At 33.4% G+C, this 17,795-nt stretch overlaps 1 protein-coding gene across 1 annotated transcript; it reads left to right on the forward strand.

The window, feature by feature from the left end:
* Nucleotides 1-1,146: 1,146 nt before the first annotated feature.
* On the forward strand, nucleotides 1,147-17,436 carry LOC100786552 (nuclear pore complex protein NUP107). The gene is made up of 24 exons (XM_006583107.4): nucleotides 1,147-1,390; nucleotides 2,171-2,529; nucleotides 2,928-2,997; nucleotides 4,307-4,422; nucleotides 5,279-5,310; nucleotides 5,382-5,507; nucleotides 6,517-6,675; nucleotides 7,050-7,142; nucleotides 7,224-7,391; nucleotides 9,017-9,112; nucleotides 9,369-9,604; nucleotides 9,684-9,741; nucleotides 10,128-10,216; nucleotides 11,653-11,784; nucleotides 12,019-12,141; nucleotides 13,087-13,185; nucleotides 13,269-13,457; nucleotides 13,953-14,127; nucleotides 14,227-14,383; nucleotides 14,520-14,719; nucleotides 15,549-15,690; nucleotides 16,076-16,236; nucleotides 16,508-16,624; nucleotides 17,074-17,436. Exons 1-24 carry the CDS (start codon nucleotides 1,305-1,307, stop codon nucleotides 17,131-17,133), a joined length of 3,243 nt encoding a protein of 1,080 aa, XP_006583170.1. The 5' UTR covers nucleotides 1,147-1,304; the 3' UTR covers nucleotides 17,134-17,436.
* The last annotated feature ends 359 nt before the right edge of the window (nucleotides 17,437-17,795 follow it).

A 17,795-nucleotide genomic window follows, 5' to 3' on the forward strand; every position in this document is an offset into this window, starting at 1 on the left:
ATGTCTTAGATGTAAGTGGACTTACATATTTCTTTTTTCAATGGATAAGAAGCAAGTTATAGGTAGTATAAAAAAGTAGAAATGTGAAATTTATTTAATTTAATAAGATAGACTACAACTAATGTGGAGGTTTAGAAATGAACACATCTTAGATGTAAGTGGACTTACATATATTTTTTTCAATGGATAATAAGCAAGTTATAGGTAGTATAAAAAAGTAGGAATGTGTAAAAAGAAAATGAAAATAATGGATAAGAAACAAGTTATAGGTAGTATAGAAAAGTAGGAATGTAAAACTTATTTAATTTTATCAATTTGCTACCCTTTAGGGAATATAATTCTAATTCTTAAAGTATGGGAGCAAATGAAACATGAAACTAATGTTATAAATTCATGAACTATGAATTAGTTGAACAAAAAATAAATGAAATATTTATAAAAAATAAATAAAACTATATTTAACACAAAGAAACATGTGACTTTAAAAAAACAAACAGGTGGATAAAAAAAATTAGTTAGAATCATAAACTCTTATACACAGAAAGATGGAGAGAATGGGAAAGATAATGAAGAAGTTAAGACTTATTGGTAGTAAACTTACCCTTAAGGAATGATTGGGTGGGAATCAAAAGGTTAGGAGTTACTATTAGTAAGACATATATAAGGAGTTACTATTTTAATATGGTAGGAAGTTACAAATTTAATAAGATAGACTACAACTAATATGAATGTTTAGAAAAATACACATGTCTTAGATGTGAGTTTCTTATTTCAATCATATTTTTTTCATACACAACACTTAAACTCGAGATCTTATTTAATGAGATCAAGTTTAAAATTACTCAAATCAACAACTAATTTGATAATAGATTTATATATATTAAGATTAATATCGTCGAACTTTACGTCCTAAATTAACCACTAAACAAGTGAATTAGTTAGTATATGATTATTTTAACTTAATTAGACATCTTGGATTCGAATTCTAAATAAATACTACATTAGATATTCAAAGAGAATTTTATCACCCATTTCTTCCTACTCATGCGTGCCTCCACCGGAAGATACATACCTAGACAATAAAAGTCCCAAATTAAATTAATAAAAAAATTTAATTATGACTTAGGTCTTTAAAATGATTGGCGCGTGAATGAGAAGTGAGACGGTGAAGTTGACGCGACTTTAATCCGTGAGGTGCAACGTAAAACAAAGGCGAAGGGTTTTAATCAAACGAATCAACCATAGTCCATTACCTTCTTCCCGCGCTGAAAAACCAGTGACAGTGAGTGAGGATCTAAGCTCCAATGGAAGACGAAATGGCGATGGGCACTTCTCCCAGTTACTTCGACCCTCACAACCTCTCCTCCAGACAGCAGTTCCGCAGATACGGGTATTCTATCCTATTCCACTCTTTCCATTCACTCCAGTTCCAATTTTTCGCTCTTATTATCCAATTCTTAGCTTCAATATTCCTCATTTACGTATCATCAATCACCTCATGTTTTACTTTTGCATCGGAGGCGCGGGGTTTTGTGCAATTAGGGTTTATGCTCGAACCAATCAACCAGGGTTTAAGTTTGTCAATTTGAAAAAAATTGGGGAAAAAAATTTTCAAATCAGGAGCTTGTGTTAATTTTTGTGCGAATCTGAACGCTTGAAATAGTTTTAGGTTCTTCTGTTTTTGTCTTTGGCAGTCTTGGAAAATAAAACAGTGAGGTTAGGGTTGAGGGATTGGGTAGAGGGAGGCTTATAATGCCTCTCTGATAATGGTCTTGAATGGGATAGAGTTGGTAGGGAGAACGACTGTGAGACTTATTGATATGAAGCCGTCAAATTCCCCTACATTTGTTGTGGTTGCATTACATTACTTGAGTTGCCGACCTTTCATTTTTTGTATGATGGAGGGTTGGCGTATTAGATGTTATATGGAACCATTGGAATTCTTTTTGAATATAGTTAACGTTTTATAAACTATACAAATTTTCAGAATAGCGGCCATCCTGCTATGGCATTTCCGGGGCTGGCCGCTATCTGGGATTTATAACACTGTTTTAGATTGAGAGAACTTGGTGATTTTCTTTGTTACTTCAACTGCAAATAACTTTCCTGCTTGTGTTTTGTTGCATTTTGTAAAATTCTGTGTAAATTTTCTATATTGCAATTTTTTCAGGAAGAGACACTCAAGTTCAGGTGCTTCAATCCAATACGACAACTCGGCTTCTAAGTTAAGTGAAACTGGGTTGTTATATGATGGCCAAAGCATCCATAGTCCAACTAATGCAGCACTTGTTCTTGAAAATATTAAACAAGAGGTTGAGAGTCTTGATGCTGATTACCTGGAAGAGAAGACACCATATTCCACTAGAAGGAAATTGTCTGCCGTTATTGATGGAGTCCCTGGGGTGGATGCTGGTTTTGACTCTGGACGCTACTCATTAAAGGCTTGTAAGACAGAGGGTGACTCATTGGGAGATGGTGCAGAAACAATCTTCACTTTATTTGCATCTCTGCTTGATTCTTCTTTGCAAGGTAATGCAAGCATGTTCATTTATATACCCCAGTACCCAGAAAGATTTATTTCATTCATCTTCATTTTTGCCATTTCTGTAAATATGGATACAGAATTATCTCTTTGAAGCTTGAAATTCCACATAAGGGAACCTTGTATTGGTCTTAATTGTTTGGAATCTGCATGCTGGAGCATAATGCTTGTTGCATTAAGGCTTTAAGCAGAAGACTATTTCATTCTCTCTTAGTAATCAAACTTTGTATTGTTAACAACGAAAAAAAAACTCTTCTCTGTATTTCCCTAGCATTTTAGTTGATTCTCTTTCCCCTTGCAGAAGAATGGATCTTGTTGGTGCAAATGCATTTTTATTCTGCAGAAAAAATAAATAGTGTAATTTTGATCTTATTTTATTTTACAGGACTGATGCCTATTGCTGATCTGATACTAAGAGTTGAGAATGCATGCCGAAATGTTTCAGAGTCTATAAGGTTTGTTTGTTATTAGCTGGCATAGATATCTGTATGTGAATTTTTATAATATTCAAGATGTATATACATATAAGTAATATTATTACTTTATTCTTATATAAGGCTCTACATATTGACATGTGTGCTTGTTGTCTTGGGGATTGATAAATGGAAAATTCTTTTTTCATTTTAGGTTGTTGTGGCTTTATAATTTGTTATTTGCTTATGTATTTACTATGAGTAGTTGGTTTACTGTGTGCTTTGGAGAATTCTCTGCATATTTATTCAAGATTTATTTTAATTATGAATTTGTGGAGAAACTAGAGAGCTCGTTTGGGTGGTCTTCTTTTTGTTGGATTTGGTTGTTTTGTTGTTTATTTGAATATTTTAAGAGGATTTCCGGTCCTCCATCTCTTTTCCTGTCTTTCTCTCTTTTAATGGAGTGTTGTACATATATACACATATATAATTTATGAATTACTTTTATTTTTACTTCCTTATGTTGCTAATGATGCCTTGGACTGGTTTGAAGCTATGTCTTTCTGTAGCAGTATTTACTTATGTTGTCTCATAATGTTGCCAACTTGTTATAGTAAATTGTGACGTTTTTCTTAATGCTATAGACTATAGAGACATACATTTAATAAAAAAACTAGAAAATATTATTTATCAGGAGTTAATGATGATTGTATATTCAGTGTTGAGTAATTAGTTTTATAGCTACAACTTATAGTTAGTCTCAGATAAGTTGCTGATCTGTTAGGTATTTATTGTTGGTAGTCATTACAGTTTTCAGTCTACTAATTTAAACTGGTTATTATCGGTTACTAGTAGCTTGAGTCGGCAAGCTTACAGTACATTTAATTTTTAGGTTGCATGGGGGTATAGATAGGTATATACATTGCATAGTAAAATTTCCAAAACTAGGATACTCGCTGTTGTTATTCTCTTATTGCAGCTAGTGTTGATGCTATTTTGTAGCTGTACTTGAAAACATGCATGATATACAATAGGATTGCATTTTTGTTGTGTTTAACTTGAAGTGCAAACTCATTATTTACCAGTTGAAGAGGAAATTTTGTTGTGATTGTTAGAACACACTTCTTTGGTTTGCTGTATTGGCTGTTTTAGGAGGACTCTTGTTCTCCTTCCGTCTGTGTTTCTCTTATTTTCCCTAATGAATTCCTACCTACAAATATGTGGGGAAAATGAGAGTTAACCTGGTCTTTTAAACTACACTGGACAGTGGATAGATTGAAGAAGTATAGTGCGAGTACTTGTATTACAAAACTACTTTGATTATAATATTTTTGTGGCCTTTCTCTTGTAGGTATGGTTTGAATATAAGGCATCGAGTTGTTGAGGACAAATTGATGAGGCAGAAGGCTCAGCTCTTGCTTGATGAGGCGGCAACATGGTCTCTCTTGTGGTTCCTTTATGGGAAAGGAAATATATCTCTAACCATATATTAAAGGATCAATTTAGTCTCTCCTAAATTCTGTTATGATTTTTGGTTATTCCAATCTATTTCCTTAAATTTATTGGCCCACATTCATCTCATTGACTGAATCAACACTTCGTATGATTAGGGTTCCCATGTTGATCGTCACACTTTTGAATTTAAAATATAAGGAAAACTCTGTGGTTTTTGATGTTACTTTCATCTCAATCTTGAGATATAGGCTATGTTTGGAAAGGTATTTTAGCTAGCTTCTAGCTTTTTTTTACTAGCTGAAAAGTTTGTTTGACTGTTTAGTAAATAAACTTTTTTTAGTAGTTCTAGCATTTTTTGAAACGCTAGCTTTTAGCCTTTTATATTTTCTTCCATTTTTATCCTCAATATATTTATCTGATTTCCTAGTTTACCCTTTTTAACTAAATCATGATTTTATTATTTTCATTTTACACTTTTCAGTTGCTTCAACAGCTTATTTCACCAAACACTAATAATTTAGTAAGCCAACTTTTCAGCTACCAGCTTCTAACTTTCAGCTACCAACTAGCTTTTCAGCTAGTTTTTCTGAACATAGCCATAATTTGCATGTTGGGATAACCTATTCTATTTATCAGTAAGTAACTCACCACTAATTAGATAAAAAAACCAAAGTTTACTCCAAAGGAAATCATTTCTCCCATATATAAATGGTCTGTAAGTTCCTATAAATACTTGCTGAATCGTTATAGGAGAGACATTAAATGGAGTGGCTCTACAGCACATGTTAATTGTTGTATTTGCTTTGGATTTTTTGGTTGCCCCATTTTTTTGGTTTTCTATCCTGACAGTTTTGCTTTTATTTTTCAGTGACTGAAGAACTATCTAAAGATCAAATACTGGTAATATGTGTGATGCTACTCTATGTGACATCCCTGGAATGGGCTTATTGAAATCTATTTACTTATCACAGGTGTCAGGAACCTCACATGTGGTGGCTTGTGAGTTTGTTGTGGAGGACCACACAGCTCAATTATGCCTTCGGATAGTCCAGTGGTTAGAAGGTTTAGCTTCTAAAGCACTTGACTTGGAAGCAAAGGTGGTTTTCTGCTATGCTTTCTGCATGGAATTTTGATTTGTTCACAAATATTTTTTATTTTTATTCTGAATTTAATTAGAATACACTAATAATGTAAATTGTTTTATACTGTCATCCAATCATGGATTGGCATATAATTGAAAATTGTTGACTTTTGTAGTGATTACTTAAAAAACCATATCTATGATGATTTCTAATTGGTCAACAGTGTAAAAATCTTTACAATAATAGTGTATCAAAGTTAAACTCTTTTATTTCTCAAATGATGGCATGAATAAAAATTTAATCATCTTAAATGTTGTGGGATGCTGGTTTTGATAATTTTTTTATAAAAACATTAGGTAGTTAACAAGGAAGTATAATTAGGGAGATGTGAAGATATTAAGTCAAGAAACAATGCATAATGTGGAAAACAAAATAATGCTGCCAGATTACCCAGTCACTTTGCTTGTTGGAAAAGTCTGTTCATTTTAGTGGAAAGAGAAACCTTAAAAATGCAAGCATTCCACTTTATCCAAATGCACTAAAGAATTATTAGTAAAAACCAAACATTACCACAAAAAAAATTTGCTTCCCTGTATTTGTGAAAAAATACAAGAACAATAATTGTGAGGTTATCATTACCTCACTTTTCTGAACTAAACTAAAAATTAGACAATATAAGAGAATTTACTTATATTTCAAAAGAATTAACTGGTGGCATGTCTTATGGTGAGTATAGGGTTGGAAACCGTTTGTTTATGATAAAAATTACACCTGATATACTTAGTGGCCTTTTTAGAATTATTTTTAACACATGCTAGGTATGGTACTATGGTAAGTCCACCTTTAAATATTGGAGTATCAGTTGCAAATTTAGTTTCGGTCTTTTTAGAAATAAATAAAGGATATTTCCTTAAGTGAAACTCATGATCCCCATTTAATAGTTTATATTGCTTTACCTTATCTGCACACATATTCTTGTTTCATTAAACAATAGTAGTTTTGGATTCCTCCTATATTCATGCAGGTGCGTGGATCTCATGTTGGTAGTTATCTCCCCAGCTGTGGAGTTTGGCATCATACTCAGCGTTACCTGAAGAAAGGAAATCTTGACATGAATGTTGTTCATCACTTGGACTTTGATGCTCCAACCCGTGAAAACGCTAATCTTTTGCCTGATGACAAGGTACTGTGCAATTCATTGCTTGCAAAACTCTAAGTCTCACCCTCTAAATTCAACAATCACTTTCAGATGATAGTAGGAAGGCCTAACTATTAGGATTTGTTTATTATGCTGTTGTTTGTTTATGTTTTCCTGTTGTACTCTTGTCTTGTCTATCTCTTTCTATGGACCCTTTTTCAATTGTTTTGGTTATATTAAAAATTCTGTTACCTATCAATGTCTAAGGTGGATGGCAAATTTCCTGAGTCTGCACTTGTTTTTGGTTGTAATTTCCTTTATTTATTGATGATGACAGAATAGTGAGACTGCATGCACACTCCTAGTTGGCTAGTCCATAATGTAGTGTGTCAATAATGCTTTGTTTTTTCTGGATGCAGAAACAAGATGAATCTCTTCTAGAAGATGTATGGATTCTTTTAAGGGCTGGAAGGCTAGAAGAGGCTTGTGGACTTTGCCGGTCCGCTGGACAGGTCGCCATAACTTTGACCATGATAAGTTTCTGGACTTCATTGATCTATGCTTCCCATATTAACATCTTGTTATTTTGGCAGCCATGGAGAGCTTCTTCTCTTTGCCCATTTGGAGGCTTGAACACGTTTCCTTCTGTTGAAGCTCTGGTGAAGAATGGTAAAAATAGAACTTTGCAAGCTGTTGAATTTGAAAGTGGCATTGGTCATCAGTGGCATCTTTGGAAATGGGCTTCATTTTGTGCATCAGAGGTAGGGTTGTATATTAATACTAATTGAACGATTTTCTTCGTGTTTTTTATTGATGCATATGTTAATCTGTGTATTGACACCTTCCTCTCCAGCTTTTCACTTAAAAAAGTTTTATAATTGGAAATGGAGTGTTTTATGCCACACACGTTCTCTTGGAAAAAAGCATGTATATAACTGAATTGCTTCTTCCTCAAAACATTCTTAGAAAAAAGCATGTATATATCTGAATTGCTTGAATCAGGCCTGAATCCTGATTGATAAAGTCTGATAAATTCTAATACTATACATAATTTGTTGTAACAATGTATAAGGTTAATATATTGTATAAGATAATATAAGATAGTATTGTATTAGATAGGACAAGAATTATTTTTTTATAAAAATACTTTTTACTTAAAAAATACTAATAAAATTTTGTAATGTTGCTCAGGAATATACATTGACATTCAATAATAATAATAAAAATCATATTTTGGATACTGATAATTCACAAAATTTTAAAAAGAGTCTAAATCCTATAGCTAGTGACAGCCTGACAGGTTTGAGGTGTAGATGTGTAGTAATGAATCCTTTATTTTTTGCTCTGAAAAAATATATATTATATAATTAGAATAGTACCAGTGGTACTGAAAATACATAGGGATAGATGTAGTAATGGATCCTTATGATGATCTAAAATCGTATTTATATAAGTGCCTGTAATATTATTTTAAAATAATCTTCTTCACTATTTTTTAATGCACTAATGTAATTTTATGTTAAGTTTTAATTCTATTATTTTATTTATATAATTTATATGTATAATTGATTATGTGTAAAAATTGTTATTTAAAATTTACGTGTTTAATTCAACAGGTTTGTTGGCCATATTTTGTTATTCATTTAGTGTCTAAATGTGTTAATTTTTGATAATATTTAATCAATTTTTATTAAAAAATAAATTAATTTGCTTTAAAATAATTAAAATTAATTATATTTAAAATAAAACTGATTAAAATGTTTTTGCATAATGCTTACAATGCACTCTTTCAAATGACTCTTACTAGTTGAAAATTACTGGGACATACGAAATAATGTGGTTTTACTTACTATTTAATGGGTTTCTGTCATAATTTTATAATTTTTAATAAATTTTAGTCACAATTAGAGAATGTACTGGGAAGACTGTGTTTCTAGCATTACACATAATTTAATCAAGCCTAATCTGATCCATCTAGTTATTCATCATTTTGACATATAAGAGCAATGGATAAACTTATACAACACAGTGCTTGTGCCAAACTACTAATAAAGTCGTAATGTATTGTCTTAACTTATCTAATCATGCTTTAAATGGTGTGCCAAACATGCTCTTAGTGTACAATCCCTGCTTGCCTGCTAAAAGTTCCTTCCATGAAGTACTTGGATTTTTTTATTTTTTATAAACAAAGGATTCATTAAGGAGAGGATAACATATCCTCAAAAAAACTTTCTTTCCTCCCATTTTTCACCATTTTATTCTTACTGTGGATTTTCTTAGATTTAGGCTTTTTTTACTAGTTGAAGTTATATCATTGTTATGACATTTTCAAAACTATTTTTCATTCCTAGAAAATGAAACCTCTATTTGCACTTTTGTTTTGCAGAAAATAGCAGACCAAGGTGGGAAATGTGAAGCAGCTGTATATGCAGCCCAGTGTAGCAACCTAAAACGGATGCTTCCACTCTGCAACGACTGGGAGGTCTCTCTCTCTCTTTTAATTGTTGTGAAGTTTTTTTTCCTTCATCCATAAATATGAAGAATATACCTTCTAGATGCATACTGACATGGTAGAGAAAGTTAAGCCTAAATGGTAGAGGTAGTTAGGTATAAATTGTTAGATTCTAATGTGTATAACTCCCCATAAATCCGAAGAACTATTATGTTTATTATTTTTTCCATCCTACTGTCATTGTTGGAAACTTGATTTACAGTGTAATGATACCTAACATTTGCAGTCAGCATGCTGGGCAATGGCAAAGTCTTGGCTAGATGTGCAGGTGGACTTGGAAATCACTCGTTCACTGCCAGGGGGAGTTGATCAGCTTAGAACTTTTGGAGATGTAATTGATGGAAGCCCTGGAAATGCTGATGGTTCCTTTGAGCCTTCTAATGGACCTGAAAATTGGCCAATTCAAGTTTTGAATCAGCAACCTCGACAACTCTCATCTCTTCTTCAGAAACTTCATTCAGGGTAGCTGTGTAATTCTTTTCACATTTGTTGTCTTTGTTATGCTGTTATATATTACAAATCTGTTACCTTTCCATTTTAGGGAAATGATTCATGAAGCTGTTACCCGACAATGCAAGGAGCAACAGCGACAAATTCAGGTATTTTTCAAAGAAATGTAGGGTTGCTGTGATGGAGTTTTTTATCGTCATTTTTTAATCTGTTTCATATTCAAACATTTTATTCTTTATAGCATTTCAGCTATCTATCATAAGAAAAGGAAAGAAAGAGAATGAGAACTTGGGATTTTAATTCCAACTATATGTAAATCTGTAGCAGCTCATGAGAAGACAGTCTTTTACTCAACAAATATGATCTTTAGCTTCCTTTTTTTTTCTTTCTTTTTAATTTTAATTTAACTACAGAAAAGAAACTCAATGGTGCAACTACTTTGGGTACAGAAAGAATAATATTACTTTTTAATTCTCTTTTAACTACCTATATATTTTTTGTTTACTGATGTCCTAAGCTGTATAATGCCTCACAGATGACTTTAATGCTAGGGGACATACCGCGTGTACTAGATCTTATATGGTCATGGATAGCACCTACTGAAGATAATCAGAATGTATTTAGGTAAGTTTTGTTACAGTTCTTTCCTCACCAGATACAAACAACAACAACATAAACCTGGTAAAATCTTCATATGAAACAAATTTTAGAAGTTTTTTCCGATTGCTATCCAAATGGGTTCTGAACTGCCACATTTGGAGATGTGCATGTCTATAACCTTTTTTTCAGTTTTAAATTAGTATTGCTGTAATAACATCATTAACATGTGTACTTTGAGCTGGTAATGGAATAATGGATATATTATAGAAAGTATTAAGTTTTATTGTAATTATTATAAAATTATTGAAGAAGAAAGGAGAGAATTTCAGTCATTGGATGATGGGAGTATTTTTATCGGAGTAGAAGGTACTATAAAGGTATGCTTTTTTTGCAATTGTTTGGACCATTTGGTTGGAGTATGGGGTGCATTCTTTCTTTGCCTCTTCTTCTGGCTAGGGTTCACTAGGAGTTTTGTTCCTGTTAGCTAACCGCTTCTCTAAGTTACAAAATTTTCCTCTTGAAGAAAATAAATGAAGGAAAAGAAAGACGTTAAATGCTTCTTCAAATTCAAGAATCAATACTGCAAAACCCTCTAATCTTTTGGACATCCATATTCCTGGGGGAATCTCTGAAAAACTTGTTCCAGATTTTCTGAAAATTTTGGTGTCCATAGGGCACTGGACTATTTATTGGAAAAATAAGCTTATAGTACTTGAATGTCAGACACTGTAGCTTTGCAAAAAGTAAATGTCTTGCCTTGAAAACAACAGTCTAGGAGAGATTGTTGACAACTGGTTACTGCAAACTACATGGGTGAAGCTAATTCTTTATGATAATTATGGAATTTAGATCATGAAATGTTTAATGTATAATGTTTTCTTAAACACTGTTTCCAAATTGAGATTTGGGTAGTGTTTGGCCTAGCTTATATTGGAATTCTCTGCTTAAAAGAAACTGTGCCAATACAAAATAAAATGAGTTTATTTTTATTTTTTATTTTATGAAGATAACTAACTAATGTACCCCGGTGCCAGAGTGGTTTTCAGTATGCTAATTTTAAAAGCTTCCACTTCATCTCTATTCCAAATCCCTTGACCCAAGAAATCAAGGCACACTACCCAACAATTTTTGACTTAAAAGTAACATATAAGCCAAACAAAATTATTAAATTACCAAACAACTTTAACCTTAAATTGACTTTTCAACTTAATTTCAAAACAAGTTGGGATGGGAGGCTAGCAGACCCTTGAAAGGATGCTGTATCTTTCTCACTTTTTCAGTTTATACAGTTGATATACTTGTACCCCTTAGTTTATATCCCTATTTCATCAGTGAATGATTGCAGTGTATCTCGATTCTTGAGCTTCTCTAAAAAAATCTAACTGTTTTGTAGTTTTCTTTGAGAAAACCTTCCAGTTTGTAGGAATCATTTCACCTAAATTCTTTGTGCTTTCTCACAGGCCTAGTGGAGATCCTCAAATGATACGATTTGGTGCACACCTAGTGCTTGTGCTTAGATATTTACTTGCCGAGGAAATGAAGGACACCTTCAAGGACAAGATTCTGAGTGTTGGTGATAATATTTTGCACTTGTAAGTAATTTTATATGAAGTTCTTTCCACTCCTTTTCTCTCAATTAATATTATTAGAGAGAAAAGATGGCCACGCTGTACTTAGAGATTGCCTAAGCTTTCCTGCTTGTTTCATGACTTTCTAGTCTGTGACCGTGTTAACATAATTTTGAGTATATGATGGAAGCAGAAAAAAATTGTGTTGAATGAAAATTTGCTTTGCTATATTCATTTATTGCATTGGAAAAACATTAGGTATGCCCTATTTCTCTTTTCAAAGGAGCATGAGGAGTTGGTGGGCATATATGCTTCTCAGCTTGCACGCCACCGTTGCATTGATCTCTTTGTGCACATGATGGAACTTAGGCTGCACAACAGGTATTAGGAATCTTTCCTTCCGCTGGTTATCCTTTTTTTTTCTCTTGCAATAATCATTTCACCATGTCTGATTGTAAATCTAGTTTCATTTTTATTGATGTGGTTGTAATCTCTGTATTTGTTGTATGCTTGATGGTGATTCTCTAAAGTAAACTACATTGGTTGTTTGCTGCAAAGTAAAATTATATGCTGTCAGATGATTATGTGACCATGTAGTATAACATGAAGTTCATGACTTACAAGTATGGAAGTCATGCTTTGGCCGTTCAGTTTATTTGGGAAGAATAAAAGTCTATCTATTTTGTTTTAACAATTGTAGACAAAGGATTCATTACTTGCAAGGGAAAAGAAGTAAAGAATGATGGCTGAAGGGATCTTTCTAAAGCAGAAAAAAGCAACAATGAAGAGCGTTTAGTCAAAAAAGCAAACCAGTCCCTTTTAATAATGCTTAGATGAAACCACTTAAATGAGGCCATGAGTTGGAACCCCAAGAGGACTAAGAAACAAACCTGAGTACATAAAAGAGGTGAATGGAAAAAGTGCTGAAATAATGATATTATGGTATCCCACACCATCCAAATATCCCAAACACTATCCATAAATTATGCCTGTAAAATGTTTGTAATTCTATCAAGACAGAAGGGTAACCTGCTTGGAAGAATAAAGGGACGATGCAGTAGTTAGTCTTGGTTAGAATTAGAATAGTTAGTTAGCTAGAGGGTATTAGTTAGATAAATAAATTGGGGGAAATCTGGGAGGAGGATTATTCAGGGAACTGTGTTGAGAGAATAGAGCAAGTGATCACTTTTGTAAGGGGAATCCTTTGTATTGGAGGAAAGATCTTTCTTCTTTTTATGTTCATTGTCAGTCAAGCAATAATATCTTTTCCCCCCTCTATTTCCATGTTGGTTCCTAACAACTATGATGTATCTTTTAATTAAACAGTGTACATGTCAAATACAAGATATTCCTTTCCGCTATGGAATATTTGCCATTTTCTTCTATGGATGATTCCAAGGGAAATTTTGAAGACATTATTCAGAGGTATATAAGCTGTTGATTTAGAATCTAAAATTTTCATGTACATATGAAGCATTTTCTTTTTGTAATAAGTCCATTTTGAACAGAATTTTGTTGAGATCCCGAGAGATCAAGGTTGGCAAATACGATAACCTGTCAGATGTTGCAGAACAACACAGACTGCAGAGTCTTCAAAAAGCTAAAGTCATCCAGTGGCTTTGCTTTACACCACCATCAACAATTACTAATGTCAAAGATGTCAGTAAAAAGCTGCTTCTCCGAGCACTGATTCATAGGTAAGTAATGCATCCTATTATATGCTCATCATATTGGATTTTCTGATAAATCATGCTTGTGAAAGTTAAGCAATTGAAAATGGTGAATATGTTTTGAAAACTGGATCGAACTGGCCGGTTCAATTGGGAACCAGTGTGGTGACTGGTCTCTGGTTTTAAAAACGTACTGAAACCTGGGAATGGTGTTTGACCTTTCGCCCCCAATTATTGTACAAAATACAAATGTTTGCATTATCTTGTCAAGATTGAGTGCCTATTCCCATTTTGTATTCAATACTTGAACCCACCTAGTGGCAAAGAGGCTTTTGTAATTTTTGAATATTATTATTTGATTCCTAGGTTTAATTAAGAACTTGATTTTTCCAATCCTCCTGTAGGCTGTTGTTGTACATATTCTTTACATTATATGGAATATTCAATCCATCCCTGCATTATTTGCTCTTGCAGTTTAATTTTGCCCTCATTCTGAAATTTGTAATCTCTCTCCCCCTGTAGCAACATACTCTTCCGGGAGTTTTCTTTGATTTCTATGTGGAGAGTACCAGCAATGCCTATAGGTGCCCACACAGTACTTGGTTTTCTTGCTGAACCCTTAAAACAGCTTGCAGAAACTCTTGAGACCTCTGAGGATTATAATGTTTTTGAGGATCTGAGGGAGTTCCAAGACTGGGTATGCTGAACTAAGCTTTCCTAATTTAGTCATGAAACCTCAATCACATAATTTCTGGCTTGAGAGCAGCACTTAACATTTATGTTTGCCCTGCATTAGCGTGAGTATTACTCCTGTGATGCAACCTACCGCAATTGGCTAAAAACTGAAGTAGAGAATGCAGAAGTTCCTATCTCGGAACTGTCACTAGAGGAAAAGGAAAGGGCCATTTCAGCTGCCAAGGAAACACTGAGTGCATCCCTTTCACTACTAAAAAGTAAGTTGGTTGACAATCTTGTTCAAATGTCCAAAACATTTTAGCAATATATCAATTGTGAAACTTCTGTTTGTGTTTCAAAATTAATTAGTACATTGACATTTTAATTAATGACCTGTAATTCTTCTTTATGTAGGAAAAGAAACACCTTGGTTGGCTTCGACTGATTGTATGTATGAATCAGCTGAACCTGTTTTCCTTGAACTTCATGCAACAGCAATGCTCTGCTTGCCATCTGGAGAGTGTTTGTGTCCAGATGCTACTGTTTGTACTACACTGACGAGTGCCCTCTACTCTTCGGCTGGTGATGAGGTTGTCTTAAATCGACAACTAATGGTATGTTTTTTCAACCATTCAGCTTAAGCCAGCAAATATACAAATGTTTCGTCAACTATTCAATCCTGTTTGAATGGTTATAAAAGTTCTAGTTCATTCCTGTTAGAATAGTCTATATATTCTTGTCCATCTGAATTTTATGCATGATGTGAATTCCTAATTATATTTGTTAACTGATCTGGGAGCTATTTCAAAACTATGCCTGTTCGTGTACCTTCTGGGAATTATTAAATAGGTACCTATATGATTTAAAATATATAATGAGCCCCTATAATTTCAAAATCTCTTTCAATGGGGTCCTCAGTTCCAGTCTATTGTTTGGTCCCTGAATTTTTTCCTTGGAAATATAGGGATCTATTTATAGGTTTTAAACTAAAAGGACCTATTTAAAAACTTCCAAATAGTATGTTGAATATATGATTTGATATCTGTAAATAGAGAAATATGTACCACTGATAATTAGGGATTATACTCATTATTAGTCATTATAATGTTTCCATATGTTGTAATTTTATCTTATTGATTATAAATAAAGGATTACTTGTGTGTCAACAGATACAATTAACAATAAACACATAATATAGTACAATTACTTGTAGATTAATTAAAGGGTATGGGACAGGATTTTCTGTAAATTAAAAAGTGAATGGTTGTTGTTTCAAGGAGAGAAAAGAATAACTGAAGAGCAAAGAATTCAATTCAAAGATTTGCTTGGGTCAAAAACTAAATTTGTTTAATGTGTCTAATTGTATTGGTGATTGTTGGTACCTTGGGATAATAATTGTTATATGAACTGGCTTTGCCAAGTTTACGGTCTATTATTTTGCAGGTGAATGTTTCCATATCTTCAAGGGACAGTTATTGCATTGATGTTGTTCTTCGTTGCTTAGCAATAGCTGGTGATGGACTTGAACCACATGATCTCAATGACGGTGGTATTCTTGGCACCATCATGGCTGCTGGTTTTAAAGGTAGCAATATTATTTAATTAATGGCTGGTATTCTTGGCTTAGATCCAAATGAGTGGGATGTCGCATATAACAGTATAAGCTTCTCGTTTAATTTTTTGCCTTTGGGAAGTTTTTCACAGGTATACACTTCCTTTAGGCCTTTGCATACTTTAGAACATATTCTGGCTACTAGCTTTAGTAGCTAGGGTAGAATTAAAGAGGTTAAATTTTCATGCCGAAGTGCAATATTTGGTCATTTGTTAGGTGGTTTGAGATAATATTAGGCAATTCGTGATTGGCTTCCATAGAATATAAGACTAGGTCATACCATTTTTGAGCTTGAGTTACTATTAGAGATCTGTGACAAATGGGTAGAAGATACTGTAACTTTATTTCCTTATCACAGGTGAGCTTCCTCGGTTTCAAGCTGGAGTTACAATGGAAATATCCTGTTTGGATGCATGGTATTCTGACAAAGATGGTACCTTAGAGTGCCCGGCAACATACATTGTGAAAGGACTTTGTCGTAGGTGCTGTCTCCCAGAAGTCATTCTTCGTTGCATGCAAGTAAGCCAACAGATGGTAGTGACATGTTTACCTTTTTGTGGGTGAAAACTACTAAAAGTAAAATCGAAGTCTTGATAATATTTTTTCAATGCGAGTACATTCAATCACTCAGTAGTAGTTAATCAAGTGGCCAGTAACCACTTTTGGGTATTGTTAATTAGTTGAGTGGTCAATTGTTTCTAAACAGAATATGCTCACAAAGTAATTTTAAAAAAGTATTCTCTTTGGAGTTTTCTGGATTGATTATGTGCAATTTCTGTCTTATCTACAGGTTTCTGTTTCTCTTATGGGATCGGGAGTCCTGCCTGATTGTCATGATACTTTGATAGAACTGGTTGGCAGTCCTGAAACCGACTTTCTTCACTTGTTTAGTCAACAGCAATTACAGGCAAGATTATAATTTCACGTTTCTCAAAGAAACATTAGAGGCGCTTTGATTTAAACTTCATCCTTTGCGTATTAGCCTATATTGTGTTTTCGTGGAGTCATGAGACCTAGCTGCATTCTTTTCATTATTGGCTTCAACACAGGAGTACGTCAGGGAGACAGACAGGACATCTCTTGCCATTTTTTTTTAATATTATTGAGACACCCATTTTAATAGTCTTTTTATTAATTTCCCTATCACAAGTGCGATAACTTGTTGAGGAATAGCAACACCATAACACCTAGTTGTCCATTCCGTATATCTCAATTCAAGTATCTAAGTCATTTAGCCACTGACTGGATTATGATGTCAATGAAAAATATAAGATGGGGTTTGTCGTTTGGCGACAAAATAATTGCCTTTTGTCAATTTGAGGCCTGACTGGATGTTTGTTCTTTTTTCCCTTGTAGGAGTTTTTATTGTTTGAGAGGGAATACTCAATCTGCAAAATGGAGATTACAGAGGAGTGATTATTGCCCCTTGAGCTGAGCTTGGTTCGGTGTTCTTCTGGAGCTTTAAATTTTGAAAGGATGTAATGCCTTATAAACGCTAACATTTTCGTCTTTATAGTTGTTACTTTGCTTTTAGAAGAAAGAGCAAGGATGCTTATTGCACAAAGTGGCCGGAGAGTCTGGTGCAACTGTATGCTTACGGTGTAACCATAATTTCACACAGGTTCAAGACTCGAGCATTCCCCTATTCAAAAAAATATTGCAGAGTGTATTGGGAATTTTTTTTAGCCTTATTCTCAAAGTAAAAATACCCTTTGTATATAATTCTGCGTTATTCTATTCAGATTTTTTTTTTTTTTTTTATATCATTATGTTACGCTTTTCCGCTCTGCTTGTTTTTTGTCCTTTCTTTGCATATAGCCGTAATCATTGGGCAAGCCTATAATGCATGCATATCATTGATTTTTTTCTTCTTCTTCAGGTTATGCATATAAAATTATATATTTGTTTAATGTTCTTTCTTATTCGAAATAGGTTATCATCTAAGGAGCAAGATTCTCGATATGCAAATTAATTTTACATGAAATAACAATTTTGTGAATTTTTTTATTGACATTGATATAACAATTCAAATGTATAATTATAAAATAAAATTATCCAGCTCAACGGCCTTTCTTGAA

The sequence above is a fragment of the Glycine max genome, chromosome 7 (genome assembly GCF_000004515.6).
Source record: "Glycine max cultivar Williams 82 chromosome 7, Glycine_max_v4.0, whole genome shotgun sequence".
NCBI classification, from domain to species: Eukaryota; Viridiplantae; Streptophyta; class Magnoliopsida; order Fabales; family Fabaceae; genus Glycine; species Glycine max.

Bases quoted from the DNA above. Each gene is read 5' to 3' on its own strand.
- LOC100786552 (XM_006583107.4), top strand. From the start codon at position 1,305: ATGGAAGACGAAATGGCGATGGGCACTTCTCCCAGTTACTTCGACCCT. The intron at 4,423-5,278 runs GAAATATATCTC...TTTATTTTTCAG, and splicing joins GTGGTTCCTTTATGGGAAAG to TGACTGAAGAACTATCTAAA. The intron at 13,186-13,268 runs GTATATAAGCTG...CATTTTGAACAG, and splicing joins TTTGAAGACATTATTCAGAG to AATTTTGTTGAGATCCCGAG.